This window comes from Gorilla gorilla, chromosome 18 (genome assembly GCF_029281585.2).
Source record: "Gorilla gorilla gorilla isolate KB3781 chromosome 18, NHGRI_mGorGor1-v2.1_pri, whole genome shotgun sequence".
NCBI classification, from domain to species: Eukaryota; Metazoa; Chordata; class Mammalia; order Primates; family Hominidae; genus Gorilla; species Gorilla gorilla.
Genome location: NC_073242.2, coordinates 85,602,454 through 85,622,865, shown reverse-complemented (window position 1 = coordinate 85,622,865; position 20,412 = coordinate 85,602,454). Strand labels below are relative to the sequence as shown.

Here is a 20,412-nt window from a genome sequence, read left to right as displayed (position 1 = left end):
CTCCTTCCCTTCATCTCTTCCTTGTCTAATTTGGAAAGAATTGGGAATACAGAGGTCAACAAAAACATTTTCAATGTTTGGATGATTTTGTCATTTAATTTCTAAGGTCAGAGGATTTACCTTTTAGCTAGCTGCTGGAAATAATGCAGTTTGTAATTTCTTTGAGAGCTAAACTTTCCTTTTTCAACACTGCATATAAATATATGCACAATAATTTTGTTGAGTATGGGGAAATTCAGGTACTATTTTAGCTAAGTTTGTCTAACATCTGAGGATGCTAAACTTGTCTATTTTTTCTCTGGGTAGATCACTATAAATACTGATGATATTGATTTGGCTGGTGATATCATCCAGTCAATGGCATCATTTTTTGCTATTGAAGACCTTCAAGTAGAAGCGGATTTTCCTATCTATTTTGAGGAATTACGAAAGGTGCTAGTTAAGGTGAGGGAATGCGGTAGATGCATTTGTGAGAATGTGGTAGTCTAATAATATTTGAGGAGATTAATGGTACTACAAATGTACTTATGTTATAGTGATGTTTTCAAGAATTTTTGCAATTCTTGAAGTAAAAATTGAACTAGTATTGGAGAGTTTACTACTTAAGGATTTATTTTATGAAAGGAAGTGTTTAGCTCTTGAGCACCATGCTTGCTTTGTTTGGTTTAAAGTGATGCATTTGAATATTAACATTTTCCTTTGTTAGCTCTTCATCTTATTTGTAGTATCTGCTTTGGTCTTCAGTTTGGGTCTTTCCAAAAACCCAAATTCAAGATAAAAGAGCAAAATAAAGATGATTCTGATTGGCCCCAAAGTATACAATATTCCCATAGCAAATCCCTAAAATATTAATATGTGTGTTGTGGGAGCTCCTGGTGCTAAAGCATGGGGAAGATTCACATGGAGTGTCCTGTTGAAATTGGAGGCAGCACAGATGAGTTAACTTGTTGAGACAGAGATGAAATAACGGGAAGTAGCTTAATTGGTATAAGCGAACAGGGGAAAGAAGGGGGTCTCTGTATCTGGTAAATAGTGTCTTTTCATTTGTCTGGGTTCAAGAAGTTTGTGAGGCCTTTTTCATTCCTGAATGTTCATGGTCTCCAGGTGGATGAATATCATTCAGTGCATCAGAAGCTCAGTGCTGATATGGCTGATCATTCTAATTTGATCCGAAGTTTGCTGGTCGGAGCTGAGGATGCTCGTCTGATGAGGGACATGTGAGTATTTGTCATGGTTAGTACAGGTGCAGGGTTAAAAATGTGAGCAGTATGGAATAGCAACTCTCAAATGTTACCAGTAGAAGTATAAATTGTTACAGTGACTTTGGAAAATAACTTGGCATTATCAGTAAAGTTGAAAATGCATGTCCTCTATGACCCAGCAATTCTATTCCTGGTTTATAGCTTAGGGAAAGTTACAGCTTAGTTATATGTATGCTTATAAACCAGGATATTTATATAAGAATATTTGTAAAGGCATTGTTTATAAAAATCTCAAAGTGGAAACGATCCAAATTAGCATGAACAGTGTAGCGACAGTGGATGAATTGTGATATATTCATGCAATGGAATACTACACAGCAGTGAGAGCACATGAATCTCCATGACACATAAGAGCAAGGAAAAATCGGATAAGCATAATGGACACTGAAAGAAGACAGACTTAAAAGACTATAAAATGTATCCATGTGTATAGTTAGAGAAAAGAGTAAACTATAGTTTGGGAAACATGCAATAAATAAAAATACAAATTCAGGGAAGAGATTATCATATAAGATAGTATTTTCTCCTAGAGAAGGAGGGATTATGTTCAGAAAAAACACATTGGGAAACTTCCTGTCTGATGTCTTGTTTAACTTCATTAAATATTCTGTGAATTTTTCTGAATATGTAACATTTTACAATAAAAAAGTTAAGTATGTACAGGTCTTCCTTGGTGCTTGCTAGGATGCCAAATTTACCTTGCCAATAAAATGTACTGAAAAAAATTCAGTAAAATAGTTAACAAATTATAGATGAAATTTATGTGTATATATTAGGGGCAAGAGTTCACTCAGAGTGCTGCTTGTGTTTTTTCCTGAGAGGCCTGAATTATTGGCAAATAATTATAATGGTTTTGCTCAGAGGTAAATGGTTTTTAAAATAGTTGTATTGTTGAAAATTTCAAACACATACAAAAGTACTTAAATATAATGATTTCATATATACCACCCACCCAACTTCAACAGTTATCAACTAAAGACTGATCTTTTTTCATCTCTACACTCACCCTCTTTCCCTCCCAGGCACTAGATAATTTTGAGGCAAATTTTGGACATTGTGTAATTCTAGCCACAACTATTTCAGACAAAGGGCCTTTCAATATCATATATATATATACATATATATATATATATATACACACACACACACACATATATACACACATCTGTATAAAAACCACAATGCCATATCACACTTAGAAAAATTTACAATAATTGCTTAATATTACAAATACCTCATCTGTTTAGATGTTCCCAGTTGTCTTATAAATGTGGACATGTGTGTTTTAAGTTGGCTTGCTCAAATCAAAATCCAAATCAAAGTCCATACATTGGATTTGGCTGGAAATCTTTTAATCTTTTAATCCACACTTTTGCTTGCCCACTCAGTCTCTTCTCTCCTTCTCCTGTGGGGTGCCATTTTGGATTTTGCTGGTGGTATCCTTGTGGTAATGTTTAGTATTATTCTTCTGTCCCCTATGTAGAAAGATAATGGTAGATCTGGAGGCTTGATTAGATTCAATTTCAAATTTTGGCAAGAATACTTCGTGAGTAGTGTTGTTTACTTCCATGAGGAAGCATGCAATTTTTGATTGTTTCTTTTTATGATATTATCAGCCATTGATGATCATTGCCTAGATTCATTATTTCTTTTGGGGTTTGCAAAATAGTGATATTCTAATTCTGTTATTCTTTTCTTCATATATTAGTTGAAATACTGCTATGAAAAATAATGTTCCCTCATGAATTAATGAATTATTTGGTTCCCTGAGGTACAGTTTGTACAGGAAAGACAGTTTCATTATCAGCTTTAAAATAATGTGTTGGTCTCCAGCGTGCACTAGGTGACCAATGAGATTTTTAAGTCCTTATATACTCATGTATTTGAACATATTTAATGAGTTTCAATTTATATCTGTTATTATTATTTTTTATGGCTATTTTTTTTTTTTTTCGAGACAGAGTCTCGCTCTGTCGCCCAGGCTGGAGTGCAGTGGTGCAATCTCGGCTCACTGCAACCTCCGCCTCCTGGGTTCATGCCATTCTCCTGCCTCAGCCTCCCGAGTAGCTGGGACTACAGGCACCCGCCACCAAGCCCGGCTAATTTTTTGTATTTTCAGTAGAGACAGGGTTTCACCGTGTTAACCAGGATGGTCTCGATCTCCTGAGCTCGTGATCTGCCCACCTCAGCCTCCCAAAGTGCTGGGATTACAGGTGTGAGCTACCGTGCCCGGCCTTTTACGGCTAGATTTTCCAGTCTGTGGGCAATGGAAGTCTCTTTAGGTTGGATACAGTTGCCTTTGGACATGGTCCCATTAATTTGGTTGGTTCTTTGTTTTCTTGTATGATGAAATGTTTCAGGCTTAATCTGGTACATTTCCCAGTCTTCATATGGAACCAGCCATTTCTCTCGAGTCCTGGTTCTTTTACATGAGAAATGGTATTTAGAGATCATGGTCTGACCACTAAAGATGTTCATTGCTACTGGGTTGATTATTGTTTTTAGGCCTTTTCAATGTGTAGAGCTAGGAAATTTTTTTTTCAATGAGAAAATATGAGTTCATACTATTTACCATTCAGATTTATGAATATAGGCTCTTCAATTTTATTACTGCGTCTCTTCTCTCTCACATTGAAAATCATGGCTTCAGGCTGGGCACAGTAGTTTACACTTGTAATCCCAGCACTTTGCGATGCCGAGGTGGGAGGATCACATGAGCCCAGGGATTCGAGACCAGCTTGGGCAACATAGTGAGACCCAGCCTCTGCAAAAAAAAAAAAAAAAAAAAAAAAAAAAAAATTAGCTGGGCATAGTGGTGCATGCCTGTAGTCCTAGTTACTCAGGAGGCAGAGGTAAGAAGATCTCTGGAACCTAGGAGTTTGAGGCTGCAGTGAGCTATGATCATGACACTGCAATCCAGCCTGGGATGACAGAGCAAGATCTCTTAAAAAAAAGTGGGGGAATATCATGGCTCCAATCAGTATCAACATAACTATTTGCTTCATTTTACAGCACAGACACAACATTTAAGAATATTAGCCAAGTTGTTATCAATAATATGATTGCTGAAAACAGTTTAAGATTTTTTGTGTGTTAATTCTTTGTGTCTTTAGGGCATATCCCAGCAGGGAGTTTCTGTCAAATTACTGTATCTTAAAATCATTTGAGATTATTTCTCTTTTGGTTATGCCACAGATTTGATAGAGAGTTAGGTTCATTGTTTTATTTTGCTCTCAGTTTTGGAGGATTGGCATTTTTACCTTTTTGGCTTAATTCTATTACATATTTACTAAAACCTTTTTGTGATTCCAAAGTTAGATCTATAAGACAGGCAGGCATGCACAGAAAAGTCTAACTTTCCATTCCTGTGACCTTCATTCTGTTCTCTCCCTTTTACTATAAACAACCAGTTGAACATTTACGTATATATACACAGATACACACAGATATATACACACACACCCCTCTTCATGTCTTAGATTAAGTCATAGTATGTATACATCTTTTTCTCCACCTTGGTTTTTTTTTTTTTTTTGAGACAAGGTCTTGCTGTCACCCAGGCTGGAATGTAGTGATGCAGTCACAGCTCACTGCAGCTTCAACCGCCCGGGCTCAAGGGATCATCTCACCTCAGCCTCCTGAGTAGATGGGACTAAAGGCATGAGCCACCAGCCCGGCTAATTTTTTATTTTTTTGTAGAGACAGGGTCTCACCACGTTGCCTGGGCTGGTCTTGAACTCATGGGATCTACTGATCCTCCCACCTTGGCCTCCCAAAGTGCTGGGATTACAGATGTGAGCCACTGTGTCCAGCCTCCACCTTGCTTTTTACATTTAAAATATATCTTGGAGATTTCTCCACCATGGTGTAGAGAAATACATCTCATTTGTCTTTACGGCTACATAGTACTCCATTTTCTGGCTGTTTTTCAGCCAGTTTCCTCTATTTGGATTGTTCTTTTGCTACTGTAGATAATGCTTAAGTGAATAGTTTTGTTACGTAAATCTTTTTATATTTTTGCCAGGATAGTTTGAGAAAAAGGCTTATTAACAAGTGGGATTACTGCAGTAAATGATACATGCATACAGAATTTTGCAAGGTCTTGTCAAATTCTCCATAAGTGTTACCTCATTTTGTATTCCCATAAGCAATGTATGAGATTGCCTGTTTCTCTTCAGCCTTGCCAGTGGAGTGTGTGGGCATACTCCAGGGGATAAGAAATGGTCTCTTAGTTTTAATTTTAATTTTTTAAATTTTATTTTATTGTGGTAAGACCACAGCATCAGATCTACCTTCTTAACACATTTTTAAGTGTATAATACATTATCGTTGACTATAGGTGCAGTGTTGTACAGCACATCTTTAGAGCTGATTCTTCTTGCTTAACTGAAACTATTGGTAAGCAAATTCCCATTTCTTCTTCCTCTCTTTCAACTATCATTCTACTCTTTGATTTTATGAATTTGACTATTTTAGATACTCCATGCAAATATATAATATTTGTCCTTCTATGACTGGCTTATTTCACTCAGTGTAACATCCTCAGAGTTCGTCCATGTTGTCACACATTGCAGAATTTCCCTCTCTTTTAAGACTGAATAGTGTTCCATTGTTTATATGTACTAAATTTTCTTTATCCATTCACCTGTTGATGAACATTTATGTTTTTTCCACATGTTGGTTATTGTAAATAGTGTGGTGATGAACATGGGAGTGCTAATAGGTCTTCCGGGTCTTGTCTTCAGTTCATTTGGATAAATACCCGGAAGTGAGATTGCTAGATCATATATGGTAGTTCTATTTTTAATTTTTTGATTAAATTTTTAATATTTAATCATTAAAAATTAAAAATTTAAATTTTTAATATTTAAATGTTTTCCATAGTGGCTGCACCATTTTGCATTGTAATCAACAGTGTACAAGGGTTCCAATTTCTCTACATCCTTGCCAACACTTGTTGTCTTTTTTTTGATAATTGTCATCCTGACAAAGGTGATACTTCATTGTGGTTTTGATTTGCATTTCCCTGATGACTAGTGGCATTGAGCGTCTTTTTATATACCTGTCGGTCATTTGTTTTTCTTGTTTGGAGAAATTTCTATTCAAGTCCCTAGCTCATTTTTTAATTGGATTACTAGTGGTTTTTTTTTTTTTTTTTTTTTTTTTTTTTTTTTTTTTGCTGTTGAGTTGTAGGAGCCCTTTATTATGTTCAGTATTGGGCATTTTTCGTTGTTTTAATTCAGGGCCATTTGCATTTCTTTTTTGTGTGAACTGTCTGTTTACATATCAGGTACTGTTTTAGTCCATTTTGTGCCTCTATAACAGAATACCCGAGAATGGGTAATTTATAAAGGAAAGAAGTTGATTTAGCTTATGGGTCTGTAGGCTGGGAATTACAAGAAACATGGCACTGGCATCCGCTTGACTTCTGTTGAGGGCCATGTGTGAAGTCAAAACATGGCAGAAAAGGTCAAAGGAGAAGGGGACATGTGTGAAGAGGCAAAGCCTGAGGGGTGCCCTAACTTTATAACAACCTGCTCTTTTGAGAACTTCATTCCTGCATGAGCGAGAACTCACTCCTGAGAGATGGCATTAATGGCATTAATCTATTCATGAGGGATCTGCCCCCATGACCCAAACACTCCCTACTAGGCCCACCTCCCAACACTGCTGTGCTGGCATTTCAACTTCAACATGAGTTTTGGCGGGGACGAACCACATCCAAACCATAGTGGGTATATTAATCTCTTATGTGTGATATGAGTTGCAAATATGTTTTCCGGAGTTTGTCATTTGGGTTTTCCCTTTGCTTAGATTTTTAAAAAATTTTGCTTTAATGGGCCAGGCGCGGTGGCTCACGCCTGTAATCCCAGCACTTTGGGAGGCTGAGGCAGGTGGATCATGAGGCCAGGAGATCGAGACCATCCTGACTAACATGGTGAAACCCTGTCTCTACTAAAAATACAAAAAATCAGCCGGTCGTGGTGGCGGGCGCCTGTAGTCCCAGCTATTCGGGAGGCTGAGGCGGGAGAATGGTGTGAACCCGGGAGGCGGAGGTTGCAGTGAGCTGAGATCACACCACTGCCCTCCAGCCTGGTTGACAGAGTGAGACTCCATCTCAAAAAAAAAAAAAAATTTTGCTTTACTGTTGGTTTTACCTTGTAAGAGCTTTTAAAATTTTGTATGTAGTCAAATTATAAGAAAATTTGACTACAATAAGAAAATGTAAGTCATTTTCTTAATACTTTATTTATTTATTTTTGAGACAGAGCCTCACTCTGTTGCCCAGCCTGGAGTGCAGTGGCGTGATCTCGGCTCACTGCAACCTCTGCCTCCCAGATTCAAGTGATTCTCCTGCCTCAGCCTCCCAAGTAGCGCTACCACACCTGGCTGATTTTTGTATTTTTAGTAGAGACGAGGTTTCACCATGTTGGCCAGGCTGGTCTCAAACTCCTGACCTCAGGTGATCTGCCCGCCTTGGCCTCCCAAAGTGCTGGGATTACGGGTGTGAGCCACTGTGCCCAGCCACATTTTCTTAATACTTTTACATTTTGAATTACTGTTAGAAAAGTTTTCTTTAAGTGCAGGGTATAGAGTAATTCACCTGTTTTCCTTTAGTACTTGTACATTTTGCTTTTTTACATTAAGTCTCTGTTCCAGTTGGAGTTTATCCTGGTGTTCATATAAATAATAAACTCAGTTTTATCATTTTCCTTATGACTATCACATTATTATTATATTATTATTATTTTTGTGTGTGTGTGTTTGTGTGTGCGTGTGTGTGTGTGTGAGATAGGGTCTCACTCTGTCACCCAGGCTGGAGTGCAGAGAGATCACAGCTCACAGCAGCCTCGATCTCCTGGGCTCAAGTTATCCTCCCACCTCAGCTGCTGGAGTAGCTGGGACTACAGGCATGTGCCACCATAGCCAGCTAATTTTTGTGTAGACCCAGGGTCTCGCTCTGTTGCCCAGACTGGTCTTGAACTCCTGGGCTCAAGCGATCTACCTGCCTTGGCCTGTCAAAATGCTGGGATTTCAGGCGTGAGCCACTGTGCCTGGCCACATTGCATTATTTTAATACTACTACTTTTTTTTTTTCTTTGAGATGGAGTTTCGCTCTTGTTGCCCAAGCTGGAGTGCAATGGCGCTATCTTGGCTCACTGCAACCTCTGCCTTCCTGGTTCAAGCCATTCTCCTGCTTCAGCCTCCCGAGTAGCTGGGATTACAGGCATGCGCCACCATGCCCAGCTAATTTTTTTTGTATTTTTAGTAGAGATGGAGTTTCACCATGCTGGCCAGGCTGGTCTCAAACTCCTGACCTCAGGTGATCCACCAACCTCGGCCTCCCAAAGTGCTGGGATTACAGGTGTGAGCCACTGTGCCCAGCCTGATACTACTTCTTTTAAAGTTCATCATGCTTACAATGATTTCAGATACTGCCCTTATCATATATCATATTTCTGTACACAGTTGAATCTATTTCTGGATTTTCTGTACTATTCCATTGGTCTGACTTGTCACTTCATTTGACAATATCATTCTTTTTAAAAAAAAATTATTTTGAGACAGAATCTTACTCTGTTGCCCAGGCTGGAGCACAGTGGTGTGATCACAGCTCACTGCAACCTCGGCCTCCCAGGTACAAGGGATCCTCCTACCTCAGCCTCCTGAGTAGGTGGGACTACAGGCACGTGCCACCACACCCAGCTAATTTTTTTTTATTTTTGGTAGAGACAGGGTCTCACTATATTGCCCAGGCTAGTCTCAAACTCCTGAGGTTAAGCCATCCTCTTGCCTTGGCCATTTTTTTTTTAATGTTTGGCTGGGTGCAGTAGCTTATGTCTGTAATCCCAGTGCTTTGGGAGGTTGAGGCATGAGGATGGCTTGAGGCCAGGAGCTCAAGACCAGCCTGGGCAACATAGCAAGACCCCATCTCTAAAAAAGAAAATAGAAATTTCATTGTGATATTGTGAAATATATATTTGATCTTCAACCCTGTTTCCTGACATAATAACTCCTAAAATCTTAGGATCTCCAAAGTGATGTCTTTTTGTATGCTATTGATTGGTTTATGGCTGGCAGCTCCTAGGTAGCTTCAGGATAGGGGTCAGTCACCGGAACGACCAAGGCAGGATTAGAGGATTGGGACTTTCTGCCCACCCCTCTCCCAACCTCCAGGGAGTGGAGAGGGGCTGAGAGTTAAGTTGATCACCTATGGCCAGTGGTTTAGTCAGTCATGCCCAAATAATGAAGATTCCATCAAAACCCAAAGGGACAGCATTCAGAGATTTTCTAGACATCTGAACACACAGAGTTTCCTGAAGGTTGATGCACCTGGGGAGGGCATGGAAGCTCCAAGTGCCTTCCCTAATACTTTGTTCTATGCATCTCTTCATCTGTATCCTTTGTAATATCCTTTATAATAAACTAGCAAATGCCATTAAGTTTCCCTGGGTTCTATGTACTGCTCTAGTAAATTAATCAAACCCACAGAGGGGGTCATGGGAACCCTAACTTGAAGCAGATCAGTCAGAAATTCTGGCAGCCTGAACTTGTGATATGTGTCTGAAGTCGGGCAGTCTTGTGGGACTGAGCCCTTAATCTGTGAGAACTGACAGTGTCTCCAGGGGAATCGTGTTGGAATGGAATTGGAGGACACCCAGCTGGTGTCTGCTATAGAACTGATTGTTTTCTTGGTGTGTGGGAAAAACCTCCACACAGTTGAGGACAGAAGTCTTCTGTGTTGATTGTTGTGGTGTGGGAGCAGAGGAGGAACAGTTTGTTTTTTTCCCACTCATGGTGAACTACACAATGTGAAATTTACCATCTTAACTACTGTATACTACTTTTAGTGTACAGTTCAGTGGCATTAAATACGTTCATAATGTGTAACCATCACCACCACCAGCATCTCTATAATTCTTTATCTCTTAAACCTGAAACTCTGTACCCGTTAAACAGTAACTACCTATTCTCCCTTCCCTTTAGCTCTGGCAACTACCAGTGATGGTGCCATTCTTTCATGTATGGATGTTTTGTATGTTTCAATATCTGGTGTGGGTAGGTGCCCCGTCCCCAACCCCTGTTGCTTTTCTTTTTCATGGTTTTTCCTAGCTACTTGTGCTTGTTTGTTCTTTCCAATGAATTTCATCAGCAATTTTTGTAGCTCTGTAACAAAAATAGGTATTTTAATTGAGATGATGTTAAATGTATTAACTTAGGGAGAACTGACGCTGCTACAGTGATGTTCGGTCTTGCTAGCTAAGAACATGCTATGTCTTTATATTTGCTCATGCCATGTTTTGTGTCTTTCTGGAGTGCTTTCATGGTTTACTCTTGTAGATACTGGATGTTACCAATTTTAAGTTTATGCTTAGGTATTTTCTGTATTTTTAGACAATTACGAAATATTTTATAATTGTAAATATTGTTTATATTATCTTATTCTATAATTATGGTTTTGTGTTTGTACATATGAACACTGATTTTTATCTGTTGATTTTATAATGTGCCGTTTACTGACTATCTTATAGTTTTTCCAGATGTATTCTTGTATCATCTGTAAATTGAGATAGATATTTGCTCTTTTTGGCCAACTATCTGTAGGGTCCCTAGTTTCTCTATCTCTCTCTCTCTCTCTTAAGTCAAAAATGGTTGCTGGCTTTAGGCATTTGACTGCAAAATGTCAACATTTGTTTTTTTTTTAATCAAATTAATTGATAAATAACTCATACATGTAGAAAATTTATGCTTTTAAGGTTTACAGTTTAATCAATTTTGAGAAACTTATGTAATCATGTTGCTAGTACTACAATCGAGATATAGGATATTTCTATCACTGGCCGGGTGGCTCACGCTTGTAATCCCAGCATTTTGGGAGGCCAAGGTGGGTGGATCACTTGAAGCCAGGAGTTCGAGACCAGCCTGGCCAACATGGTGAAACCCAGTCTCTACTAAAACTACAAAAAATTAGCCAGGTGTGGTGGCGGGTACCTGTAATCCCACCTATTCAGGAGGCTGAGGCAGGAGAATCACTTGAACCCGGGAGGTGGAGGTTGCAGTGATCTGAGATCGTGCCATTGCACTCCATCTAGCTTACTGGGCAACAAGAGCAAAACTCCATCTCAAAAAAAAAAAAAAAAAAAAAAAAAGAATATTTCTATCACTCTTGTGACTGTTTGTATCAATACCTCTTCTAACCTCCAGTTCCTGGAAACCACTCATCTTCTTTCTTTTCCTGTAGTTTCAACCTTTTCAAAATACCATATAAATGGAATCATACTGTATCTATATCTATATATCCTTTTGAGTCTGGCTTCATTCACTTACATAATGTCTTAGAGATTCATCCATGTTGCTGCATGTATCTGTAGTTCCTTTTTTATTGCTGAATAGTATTCCATTGTATGGATATATGATGTTTATCTGTTCACCAACTGAGGATAATTGGGTTGTTTCCAGACTTTGGTGAGTAGAATAAAGCTGCTGTAAATACTTGCATACAACTTTTTTATAGACATAGGTTTTCATTTCTCTTGGGTAAATACCTTACAATGGGATTGCTGGGTCATACATTGTGTGTTTAACTTTATAAGAAACTGCCAAATCACCTGTCAAAGTAGTTGCAGCTTTTTGTATTTCTGTCCACAATGCATGAAAGTTCCAGTTGTCCCACATCTTTGCTAGCGTTTGGTATCTTCAGCTATATTTTTCTTTAGTCATTTTCATTGTTGTGTAGTATAGATCTCATTTCTGTTTTAATTTTATGACTTTGTTTTAAACCTTTGATAAAATACAAGGCTGAGTTGTCAACCAGGCCACTTTAGTCTAATGAATATTCTATCTGAAACTTGGAAGGTGGGCTGTCACCTTGCTCACTTGTCCCTACTCCCAGCACAGTGGTCTTGAGAATTTTTAACCACCTAAATCAACCATTGACCAGTAACCAAGGAAAGCCACTTGTCTTTTGTTTATTTGGAAGGAAAAGAATATTTTTATGGAACTTATCCGTATTTTCAAAGCAAACTAGCAGTTACTCGATTTTAATGAAAATATAGCTTAAAAATGGTGTCTTTTCTTTGTATGTCTAAGAAGTTTGCAAGTTTTTCTTAAGCTTGCCATATCAACATGAAATGATGTCAAATTTCTACTGATTTGCACAGGAAAACAATGAAGAGTCGTTATATGGAACTCTATGACCTTAATAGAGACTTGCTAAATGGATATAAAATTCGCTGTAACAATCACACAGAGCTGTTGGGAAACCTCAAAGCAGTAAATCAAGCAATTCAAAGAGCAGGTCGTCTGCGGGGTAAGTCTCTTTTCATAACACTGCACTTTGATCTGTAATGTTTTTGGTGGAACTCATTGAAGATGGTGGTAGCATCCAATAATTCATATTGGGGCTGAAAGTAGCATACCTTTCACACTCCAGAGCTGGCACCAGTCACTTATGTTTCAGTCAGTCAGCCTAGTGTTTGGCTTTTGTCTCCGGACTTCAAAGGGAGAGAAAACCTTCAGCTCCTTTTCTTAGACCTTCCTGCATCCTCTAAAGAAAAACCTACTATATATAACCCAAAGGAAATATATAAACATATATATATATAAATAAAACCATCAAGGCCCAATTAGCAAAAAAGAGACTGAAAATTAATGCTAAGTGTCTAACTTAAAAATTTAGAAAAAGAACAATAGGATAAACCCAAGGAAGCAGAAATATAGCCAGAGATTTATACCTGAATTCTGCTGTTTTGGGTCGATGCTTTGACTTCTTTAGAAATAATCTTTGCTAGGTGACTATGAGCTTTGATCCTTTTCTGTAAAACCGACTGTTGGTTTCTAGGTTTGAGATAGTCTCTAAGTCAGTTTTTTCAATAATTCCCTCACCAAGTTATTTTTTTTAGGGAATGGTAAGATCATATTTCAAGTATAACTCTTTTCCCTCCTGGTTTTATGTTGTTTTAAAACTGACCTCTAATTTTATAATTTCATGTCTAACATAATCTTTTGGTTCCTGATGTTTCTTCTTATGCAGTTGGAAAACCAAAGAACCAGGTGATCACTGCTTGTCGGGATGCAATTCGAAGCAATAACATCAACACACTGTTCAAAATCATGCGAGTGGGGACAGCTTCTTCATAGGAGAGGAAAATACAGGTCATGAAGTTCCTGGCAAAGATTTTCTGTTAAAAACCTATGCTGGTTTGCTTTGGATCACACCCTCGTGAACCCCGGGTGCTAAGAATGAAAATAACCTTGGTGAGTTGTACAAATTAAAGACAAAGAACTACATGTGAAGATAGACTTGCTTTCTATTTTTAAATCAGTAGTACTGTTGCTGAATAATACTAGGTTTTTATGGAATAGGATGAATGCTTTTGAAGTATTAGGGCTTCAGAGTCCAATTCTTGCTTATTTATGGTATATAAATACATATTTTTTTCTTGAAATTGCAATTGAGTTTGTACTTTTCAAATATATTATCTACTTTTTCATTAAAATGTAAAGATGTTAAACTTTGTGTTGATTGATTATAAAATCACCACCAAATCAGAATTGCCCATTTTTATTTTGTAGAGAAAAACAAAAATGTGGGCTGGGCGCAGGGCTTATGCCTGTAATCTAGCACTTTGGGAGGCCAGGGCGGGCGGATCATAAGGTCAGGAGATCGAGACCATCCTGGCTAACACGGTGAAACCCCGTCTCTACTAAAAATACAAAAAATTAGCTGGGCATGGTGGCACTCACCTGTAGTCCAAGCTACTTGGGAGGCTGAGGCAGGAGAATTGCTTGAACCCGGGTGGCAGAGGTTGCAATGAGCCGAGATCGCACCACTGCACTCCAGTCTGGGCGACAGCAAGACTCCCATCTTAAAAAAAAAAAAAAAAAAAAAAAAAAAAAAAAAAAAAAAAAAAAAATTTGGGCTGAGCTCAGTGGCTCACACCTATAATCCTAGCACTTTGGGAGGCCAAGGCGGGTGGATCCCCTGAGGTCAGGAGTTTGAGACCAGCCTGGCCAACATGATGAAACCTGGTCTCTACTAAAAATACAAAAAATTAGCCAGGTTTGGTGGTGGACACCTACAATCCCAGCTATGCAGAAGGCTGAGGCAGGAGAATTGCTTGAACCCAGGAGGTGGAGGTTGCAGTGAGCAAGATTGCACCACTGCACTCCAGCCTGGGTGACAAGAGCAAAACTGTCTCAAAAAAAAAAAAAAATGTGGATATTTGGATTTGTGTGCTTTTTAATCCCTGAAAGATGGGTGCAAACAACAAATCTACATTAAGGAAGAGTCAATTTAGAGTGATTACTTTGTTGGGCTAATGTTAGCTGCTGTAACAAATAGACCTCAAAATCATAATGACTCATTTTTCATTTATTATGTAAGGATTTCTCCATAGTTATGCAGGGACCCAGGTTCCTTTAATCACGTGGCTCTGTCATCCCCTAGGACAAACTTTTCTACCTGAGTTCACTAAAGGACTAAGCCTAAGGAAAAAGGTTTGGGTGACTAGTTTCACATTCAATACATACAGTGGAGGGAGGTCTTAGGGCAGTGGGGCTTTATTATCTCACTTGGAACACTATTTGACAAGGGCTGTCCTAGGGCCTTGTGGTTATTTACAGCCATGTGCCAGATAATGAAGTTTAGGTCACCATAAGATTATAATACTGTATTTTTACTGTACCTTTGTGTTTAGATATATGTAATTACACAAATACTTAGCATTATGTTACAGTTGCCTACAGTATTCAGTATAGTACCATGCTGTACAGATTTGTAAGCTAGGAACAACAGGCTATACTGTATAGCCTAGGTGTGGAGTAGGCTATACCATCTAGGTGTGTATAAGTGCACACTGTACAATGTTCACATGATGACAAAATAGCCTAACAATGCATTTCTCAGACTGTACTGCTGTTGTTAAGCAGAGCATGACCATATAGCTGAGCCAGTAGAAGAGAGTAAGAGGGAAACATGTCTTCTTCTTTTAAAAGTGTGGTCTGAAAGTAGCACACTATCATTTCCACTCAGAATTCCATTGAGTCACATGACCACATCTGCAGGGGAGGCCGGGAGATGGAATCTAGCTGTGTGCCTGTAGGAACGCTGGTATTTGTGCCAATAGCTAGCAGTCTCTTCCCTAGGAAAAATTTTGCCCTAACGTAGATTTCAGGACTGGTTTAATGAGTGAAACTTCAGTTAGTTTTAATATCTTAATAGCTGTTTAGGGGAAGTGGAGCATTTCCCTGAGGTTAGTAAACATTAATTTTATTGATTTCGATGTGGCCACTTTATGATGGCCCCTCCTATATCTGAAATGTAAGCCTTATGGAGTCCTAATTATGAGAATATGCTAATACTTTTGTTTTTCATTTTCAACCTGTAAACTCAAGAGATAATCCACATACACTGTATTATTTTCAATCTCCAAAGTAGTAAAGTATCATCGTAAATCTGCCTCACACAGAGGTTGCTGTGAGCCGAGATCATGCCACTGCACTCTAGCCTGGGTGACAGAGGGAGACTCCATCTCCAAAACAAAAATACATAAATAAATGTGCCTCACAGAGGAGGAAACTGAGGCATAGATAACCTCCTTTTCAGGTCACGGAGTTAGTGACCTGTGTGATCTGTCTAGTGACTCAAGAGGAAACTTGAGTCCTACTATTGAGTCTTTGTTTTAACCATAGTCTAATTTATACCATTTGAGATTAAAATCTCTAGTTGGTGCTAGTTTTAAATTATATAATGCCATTCATTTTTAGGGAGTCTAATAACATAATCTCATCAAAGGTCACTCTGTTGTTCTTTAGCTAAAAAACTTCCTTCTTAGACCTAAAAATACTCATGGCCAGGCTAGAAGGCATTGACCTGCAGCAAGACATATTAAGTTGTTCTGATTCATAGGTTATTTTCACAGTAATTTGATCCTGTTGATGTTGGTGTCTGTTTCATAGATGAGGCTCTGAGCTCTAAGACAGAGTGTCCTGTACAGGGTCCCCCAGCTGGGTAAGCCCTGGTGTGAAGGAGGTGTTGGAAACAAGTAGTCACGGCCTCTTCTACTCCAAACTTCCCAAGCAAGTAAAGACTGGCTGAAGTGAAAACATTCATAAAACATGCAACTACCTTTTTTTCCCCCACTTAGAACTCATCCTGTTCAACTTAGGAGTGAGGAAAAACTGGACAAGGAGAAATGAGTTTATCAGTAACTTCTCTATTTTGTTGCCATATGTTTCTATCCTGATAGAATCTGAGTACTTCTAGAAGCTACAGCAAAGCTGTATTTCACTGCTGAATTACACTGAAGCTTTAAGTGAGCACTGAGCTGTCATTTAAAAGCTGACTTTGAGGATTTTGATATCTGAGAGAAAGCTTTCAGTACCATAATTCAGGTTCTGAGGATTTTTAAGAGTATAATTTGTGTTATTTCCCACCATGACTGCCTATCCAGTACCTCAAAGCCCCGCTCAAATGCTCTCTCCTTAGGTGACCTTTCCTCTCCCATGTCTACTCCTTAACCCTTATTAAATTCTTTACTTAAATCTTAATCCCCTGTTAAGCAAGAATGGTGTCTGCATCTTAACCAGTGTCACCCTTGCCCCAGTGCTGAGCCAGTGCCTTGAGTATAGAATAGCATCTGCCGCTCTGCTTGGGATTATCTGTCCTTAATACGCCTGTCAGCAGCTTCAGAAATCAAAGAACTAGGAACTTTAAAACTATTATGCAACCCTAGAAGTGTTTTACAAGAAAGATTTCCAACATTGTTATTAATGTTTCAAATTTTATAATTAGCAGTTACAGATCTGCCAATGCACAGTCCTGTCATTATAGAACTAAATTATCTCCAATTTCATTTGGAAACTCAAGTACAGTAAGACACCCATTACAGCCTGGTGTTTCGCATTTTGCCTCTTTTCCATCTGGCCCCTGCCCACACTCTATGCTCTAGCTCCGAAGTCATCTTGTAATCTGTACAGTACAGAATCTGCTTTTCCTAAAAGTGATGTCACATGGACAGTTCCCAAGTCGTTTTTAAATTGTCTTTGTGGACTGATTTTGCATCAGAGAGGGAATCATCAGGACACCCATTTCCATGCAGGCTGGAGAGCCCTCCTCTGGCATCACTTCACTAGATCTCCTCGACCCTTTTCAACAGGGTTTGTGCTTCCTCATTGTTTAGTAGTGGTTAAGTATGTCATGGTGTTGAAGCAATAATGCACCCCAAAACTTCTTATTCAAGAAATACTGCCAGAACTTTGGGAGGTCAAGGCGGGTGGGTCACTTGAGGTCAGGAGTTTGAGACCAGCCTGGCCAACATGGTGAAATCCCATCTCTACTAAAAATACAAAAATTAGCCAGTGTGGTGTTAGGCACCTGTAATCCCAGAATTGCTTGAACCTGGGAGGCAGAGGTTGCAGTGAGTTGAGATCATGCCACTGCACTGCAGCCTGGGTGACGGAGACTCCGTCTCAAAAAAAAAAAAAAAAATAAATAAATAAAAAATACTGGTCTAGGAGAGGTAACCCAAGCTTTGTTTTTTTTTGTGTGTGTGTGTGGGGAGGGGGGGTGTTCTGTGGGGAAGAAACCCACATTCAGTGGAATTTTGAGAGGCAATCTTTAAACAGTAGACAAGCCCAGTTCAAAACTAACAGATTCTTTCTTTTGGAACCCTAATTTTCCACATCTTTAAAATTAAGGACTAGTGTTATTTATAGGGTACTTCCTTAGACATTTTATTTTTCTTCTTATTCAAAGATGCAAATATGTTCACAAGTTTTGTTAAAACGTTCCTCATTTCCAGTATGGTTAACATATAAAGAAGAAGTAGTGAAGTAGTCTCTGTAAGGCTGTTCTCTTCCTGTCCAATGCTGGAGCTTGAAGCCCATAGGGCGGGTAGTCAGAAAAGATGTGGAGTTGGGGAGGACAAGCTGCAACCCACAGGCATGGGCTGGAGCCCGTGAGGATGCTAAAATCTGTCCGTTCTTGTTGCTTCTGACCTTGATGGTGTGGGCATTCTGCTGAAACTGAGACCCTTCACAGAGGAGCTGAAGGAAGATCCATCCAGGGGAAGGTGGAGCGGTTGCAGGCCCAGGCACAGGTGTGGTTCACACCAGCAAGGTGTGCCAGCTACTCAAGGGCTGCTGCTGCATTGGGCCCTGCAGATCTGGCATAGGAATTTGTGGCTCATCCTAACCTGAGACATAGGGAAGAGAGTTCTGGGAAATGTAGTTCAGTCTAGCCAAGTTGATACATGACAAAGCTACCAGTGGCTGTCATAGGATGGTGGGATTTCAGGTGATCTTTAGATATTACATGTTATTACCTCACAATGAGCATGTGTTATTTATATAGTCTGAAAAAACAGAAAGCTATTTTTTTTGAGACGGATTCTTGTTCTGTTGCCCAGGCTGGAGTGCAGTGGTGCGATCTCGGCTCACTGCAACCTCTGCCTCCCTCCTGGGTTCAAGCGATTCTCCTGCCTCAGCCTCCCAAGTACCTGGGATTACATGCACGCGCCAGCACACCCAGCTAATTTTTGTATTTTTAGCAGAGATAGGGTTTCACCATGTCGGCCAGGCTGGTCTCCCAACTCCTGACCTCAGGTAATCTGCCAGCCTCGGGGCCTCCCAAAGTGCTGGGATTACAGGTGTGAGCCACTATGCCGGGCCCATAGAGCTATTTTCTTTGGGGATAAAAATGGGAGTTATAAGAATTGGAGACTCACTATTAAGAATAAAGAGAGAAACCATATATTTTACAGGTGAACATCATAGCTTTTATCTGAAAGAGGTATAAAAAAGATGCCCATGTTCTAATTCTTCTTTTGCTATGTAAGAGTTGTTGACATTGGCCCCAGGCCCTAAAAAGCAATCAAGATGCAAAATGAAGTACTATAAGGAAAACAAACTTCGCTATCACTGTGTATCTATCTTCAGTGCAGAAACACAATCTTTTAAGTTACACCATCCTTCACAATCTAAGAGGTGCTGCTGTAGATGATGTAACTGACAGCAACATCAGAGTTGGGCTCCTAGGGATTCTCTCCCCTCAGACACCCGAGTCCCTTTTTGTAGTGTATAAAAGATGATTATGTGTTGACAGATCATAAACACACTGAGATAAAGGAGACACTAAAAAGCATATTTTAACACTTGTGAGGTATTCTAAGATTCAGATTTGGCTTTCCAGAATTGGAAAATTGGCCTTGGATGGTGCCTACAGCCATGAGTCTCAAACTATTTTCCAAGCTTGGCACACATGACAGTTTCACCTACCCAAGCACTTTTCCCTGGGTCTTCCTGGAGTTATGCCACTGACACCCTTTCCCCTCAACTCATGAAAACACATCAGAAGGCAAGTGAGTGAGATGACCTTTAGTCAGCTGGAATATAGAAAAGGCAAGCTGTGACATTAACCATTAGTAACAAAGTATTCGCAATCCCACTTGAGTGTTGCTACACTGTGGTTAAAAAATTGTGGTCTCCAGCCTGGCCAACATGGTGAAACCCTGTCTCTACTAAAAATATAAAAAAATTAGCTGGGTGTGGAGGCAGGCGCCTGTAATCCCAGCTACTTAGGAGGCTGAGGCAGGAGAATTGCTTGAACCCAGGAGACAGAGGTCACAGTGAGCCGATATCATGCCACTGTACTCCAGCCTGGGCCACAGAGTGAGACTCCATCTCAAATGCAAAAAAAATTGTGGTCTCCAAAATAGTATGGTGTAAAATGGTTCGTTACCATATGCATAGGGGAAGACAATGTTAGAACTAGTTCTAGATATTTCTTTTTATCTCATCATTTAAAAATTAGTGTTTTATAACAGTAAGTTATAGAACTAATATTACTACATGTGTAAAATATATAAATATCCATATCAAGGGCATACCTGCTAAAACATTTCTTAACTGGCTAGGGTGCAGAATTAAAACCTTTTTGAAACTAAACCTAAAAGCCAAAGCGAAAGTCATTTTCATTTAAATGCAAACTTCAGAAAAGAATGAATACTCAAAAGTTTTAGGAGATGAAAGAGAAGAGTGGTTAAGAAGTTTAAAGGCCCAGTGCTTTTTCTATTAATTAGTAAAACCCACACTAAACGCTACTGCAAAAGCTAAAAATAAATGTAAAAAAGAGAAAGGAAACAGAGGA

At 39.2% G+C, this 20,412-nt stretch overlaps 1 protein-coding gene across 2 annotated transcripts in view; it reads left to right on the top strand.

The window, feature by feature from the left end:
- Positions 1–13,777, top strand: part of BBS2 (Bardet-Biedl syndrome 2) — a 36,857-nt gene extending 23,080 nt beyond the window's left edge. For both annotated transcript variants that reach the window (XM_055364291.2, XM_004057670.5), the window contains exons 14-17: positions 307–444; positions 1,105–1,217; positions 12,425–12,573; positions 13,297–13,777. In XM_055364291.2, the coding sequence (XP_055220266.2) occupies positions 307–444; positions 1,105–1,217; positions 12,425–12,573; positions 13,297–13,403 (507 nt within the window). In that variant the 3' untranslated portion in view covers positions 13,404–13,777. The remainder of the gene's footprint in view (positions 1–306; positions 445–1,104; positions 1,218–12,424; positions 12,574–13,296) is intronic.
- The last annotated feature ends 6,635 nt before the right edge of the window (positions 13,778–20,412 follow it).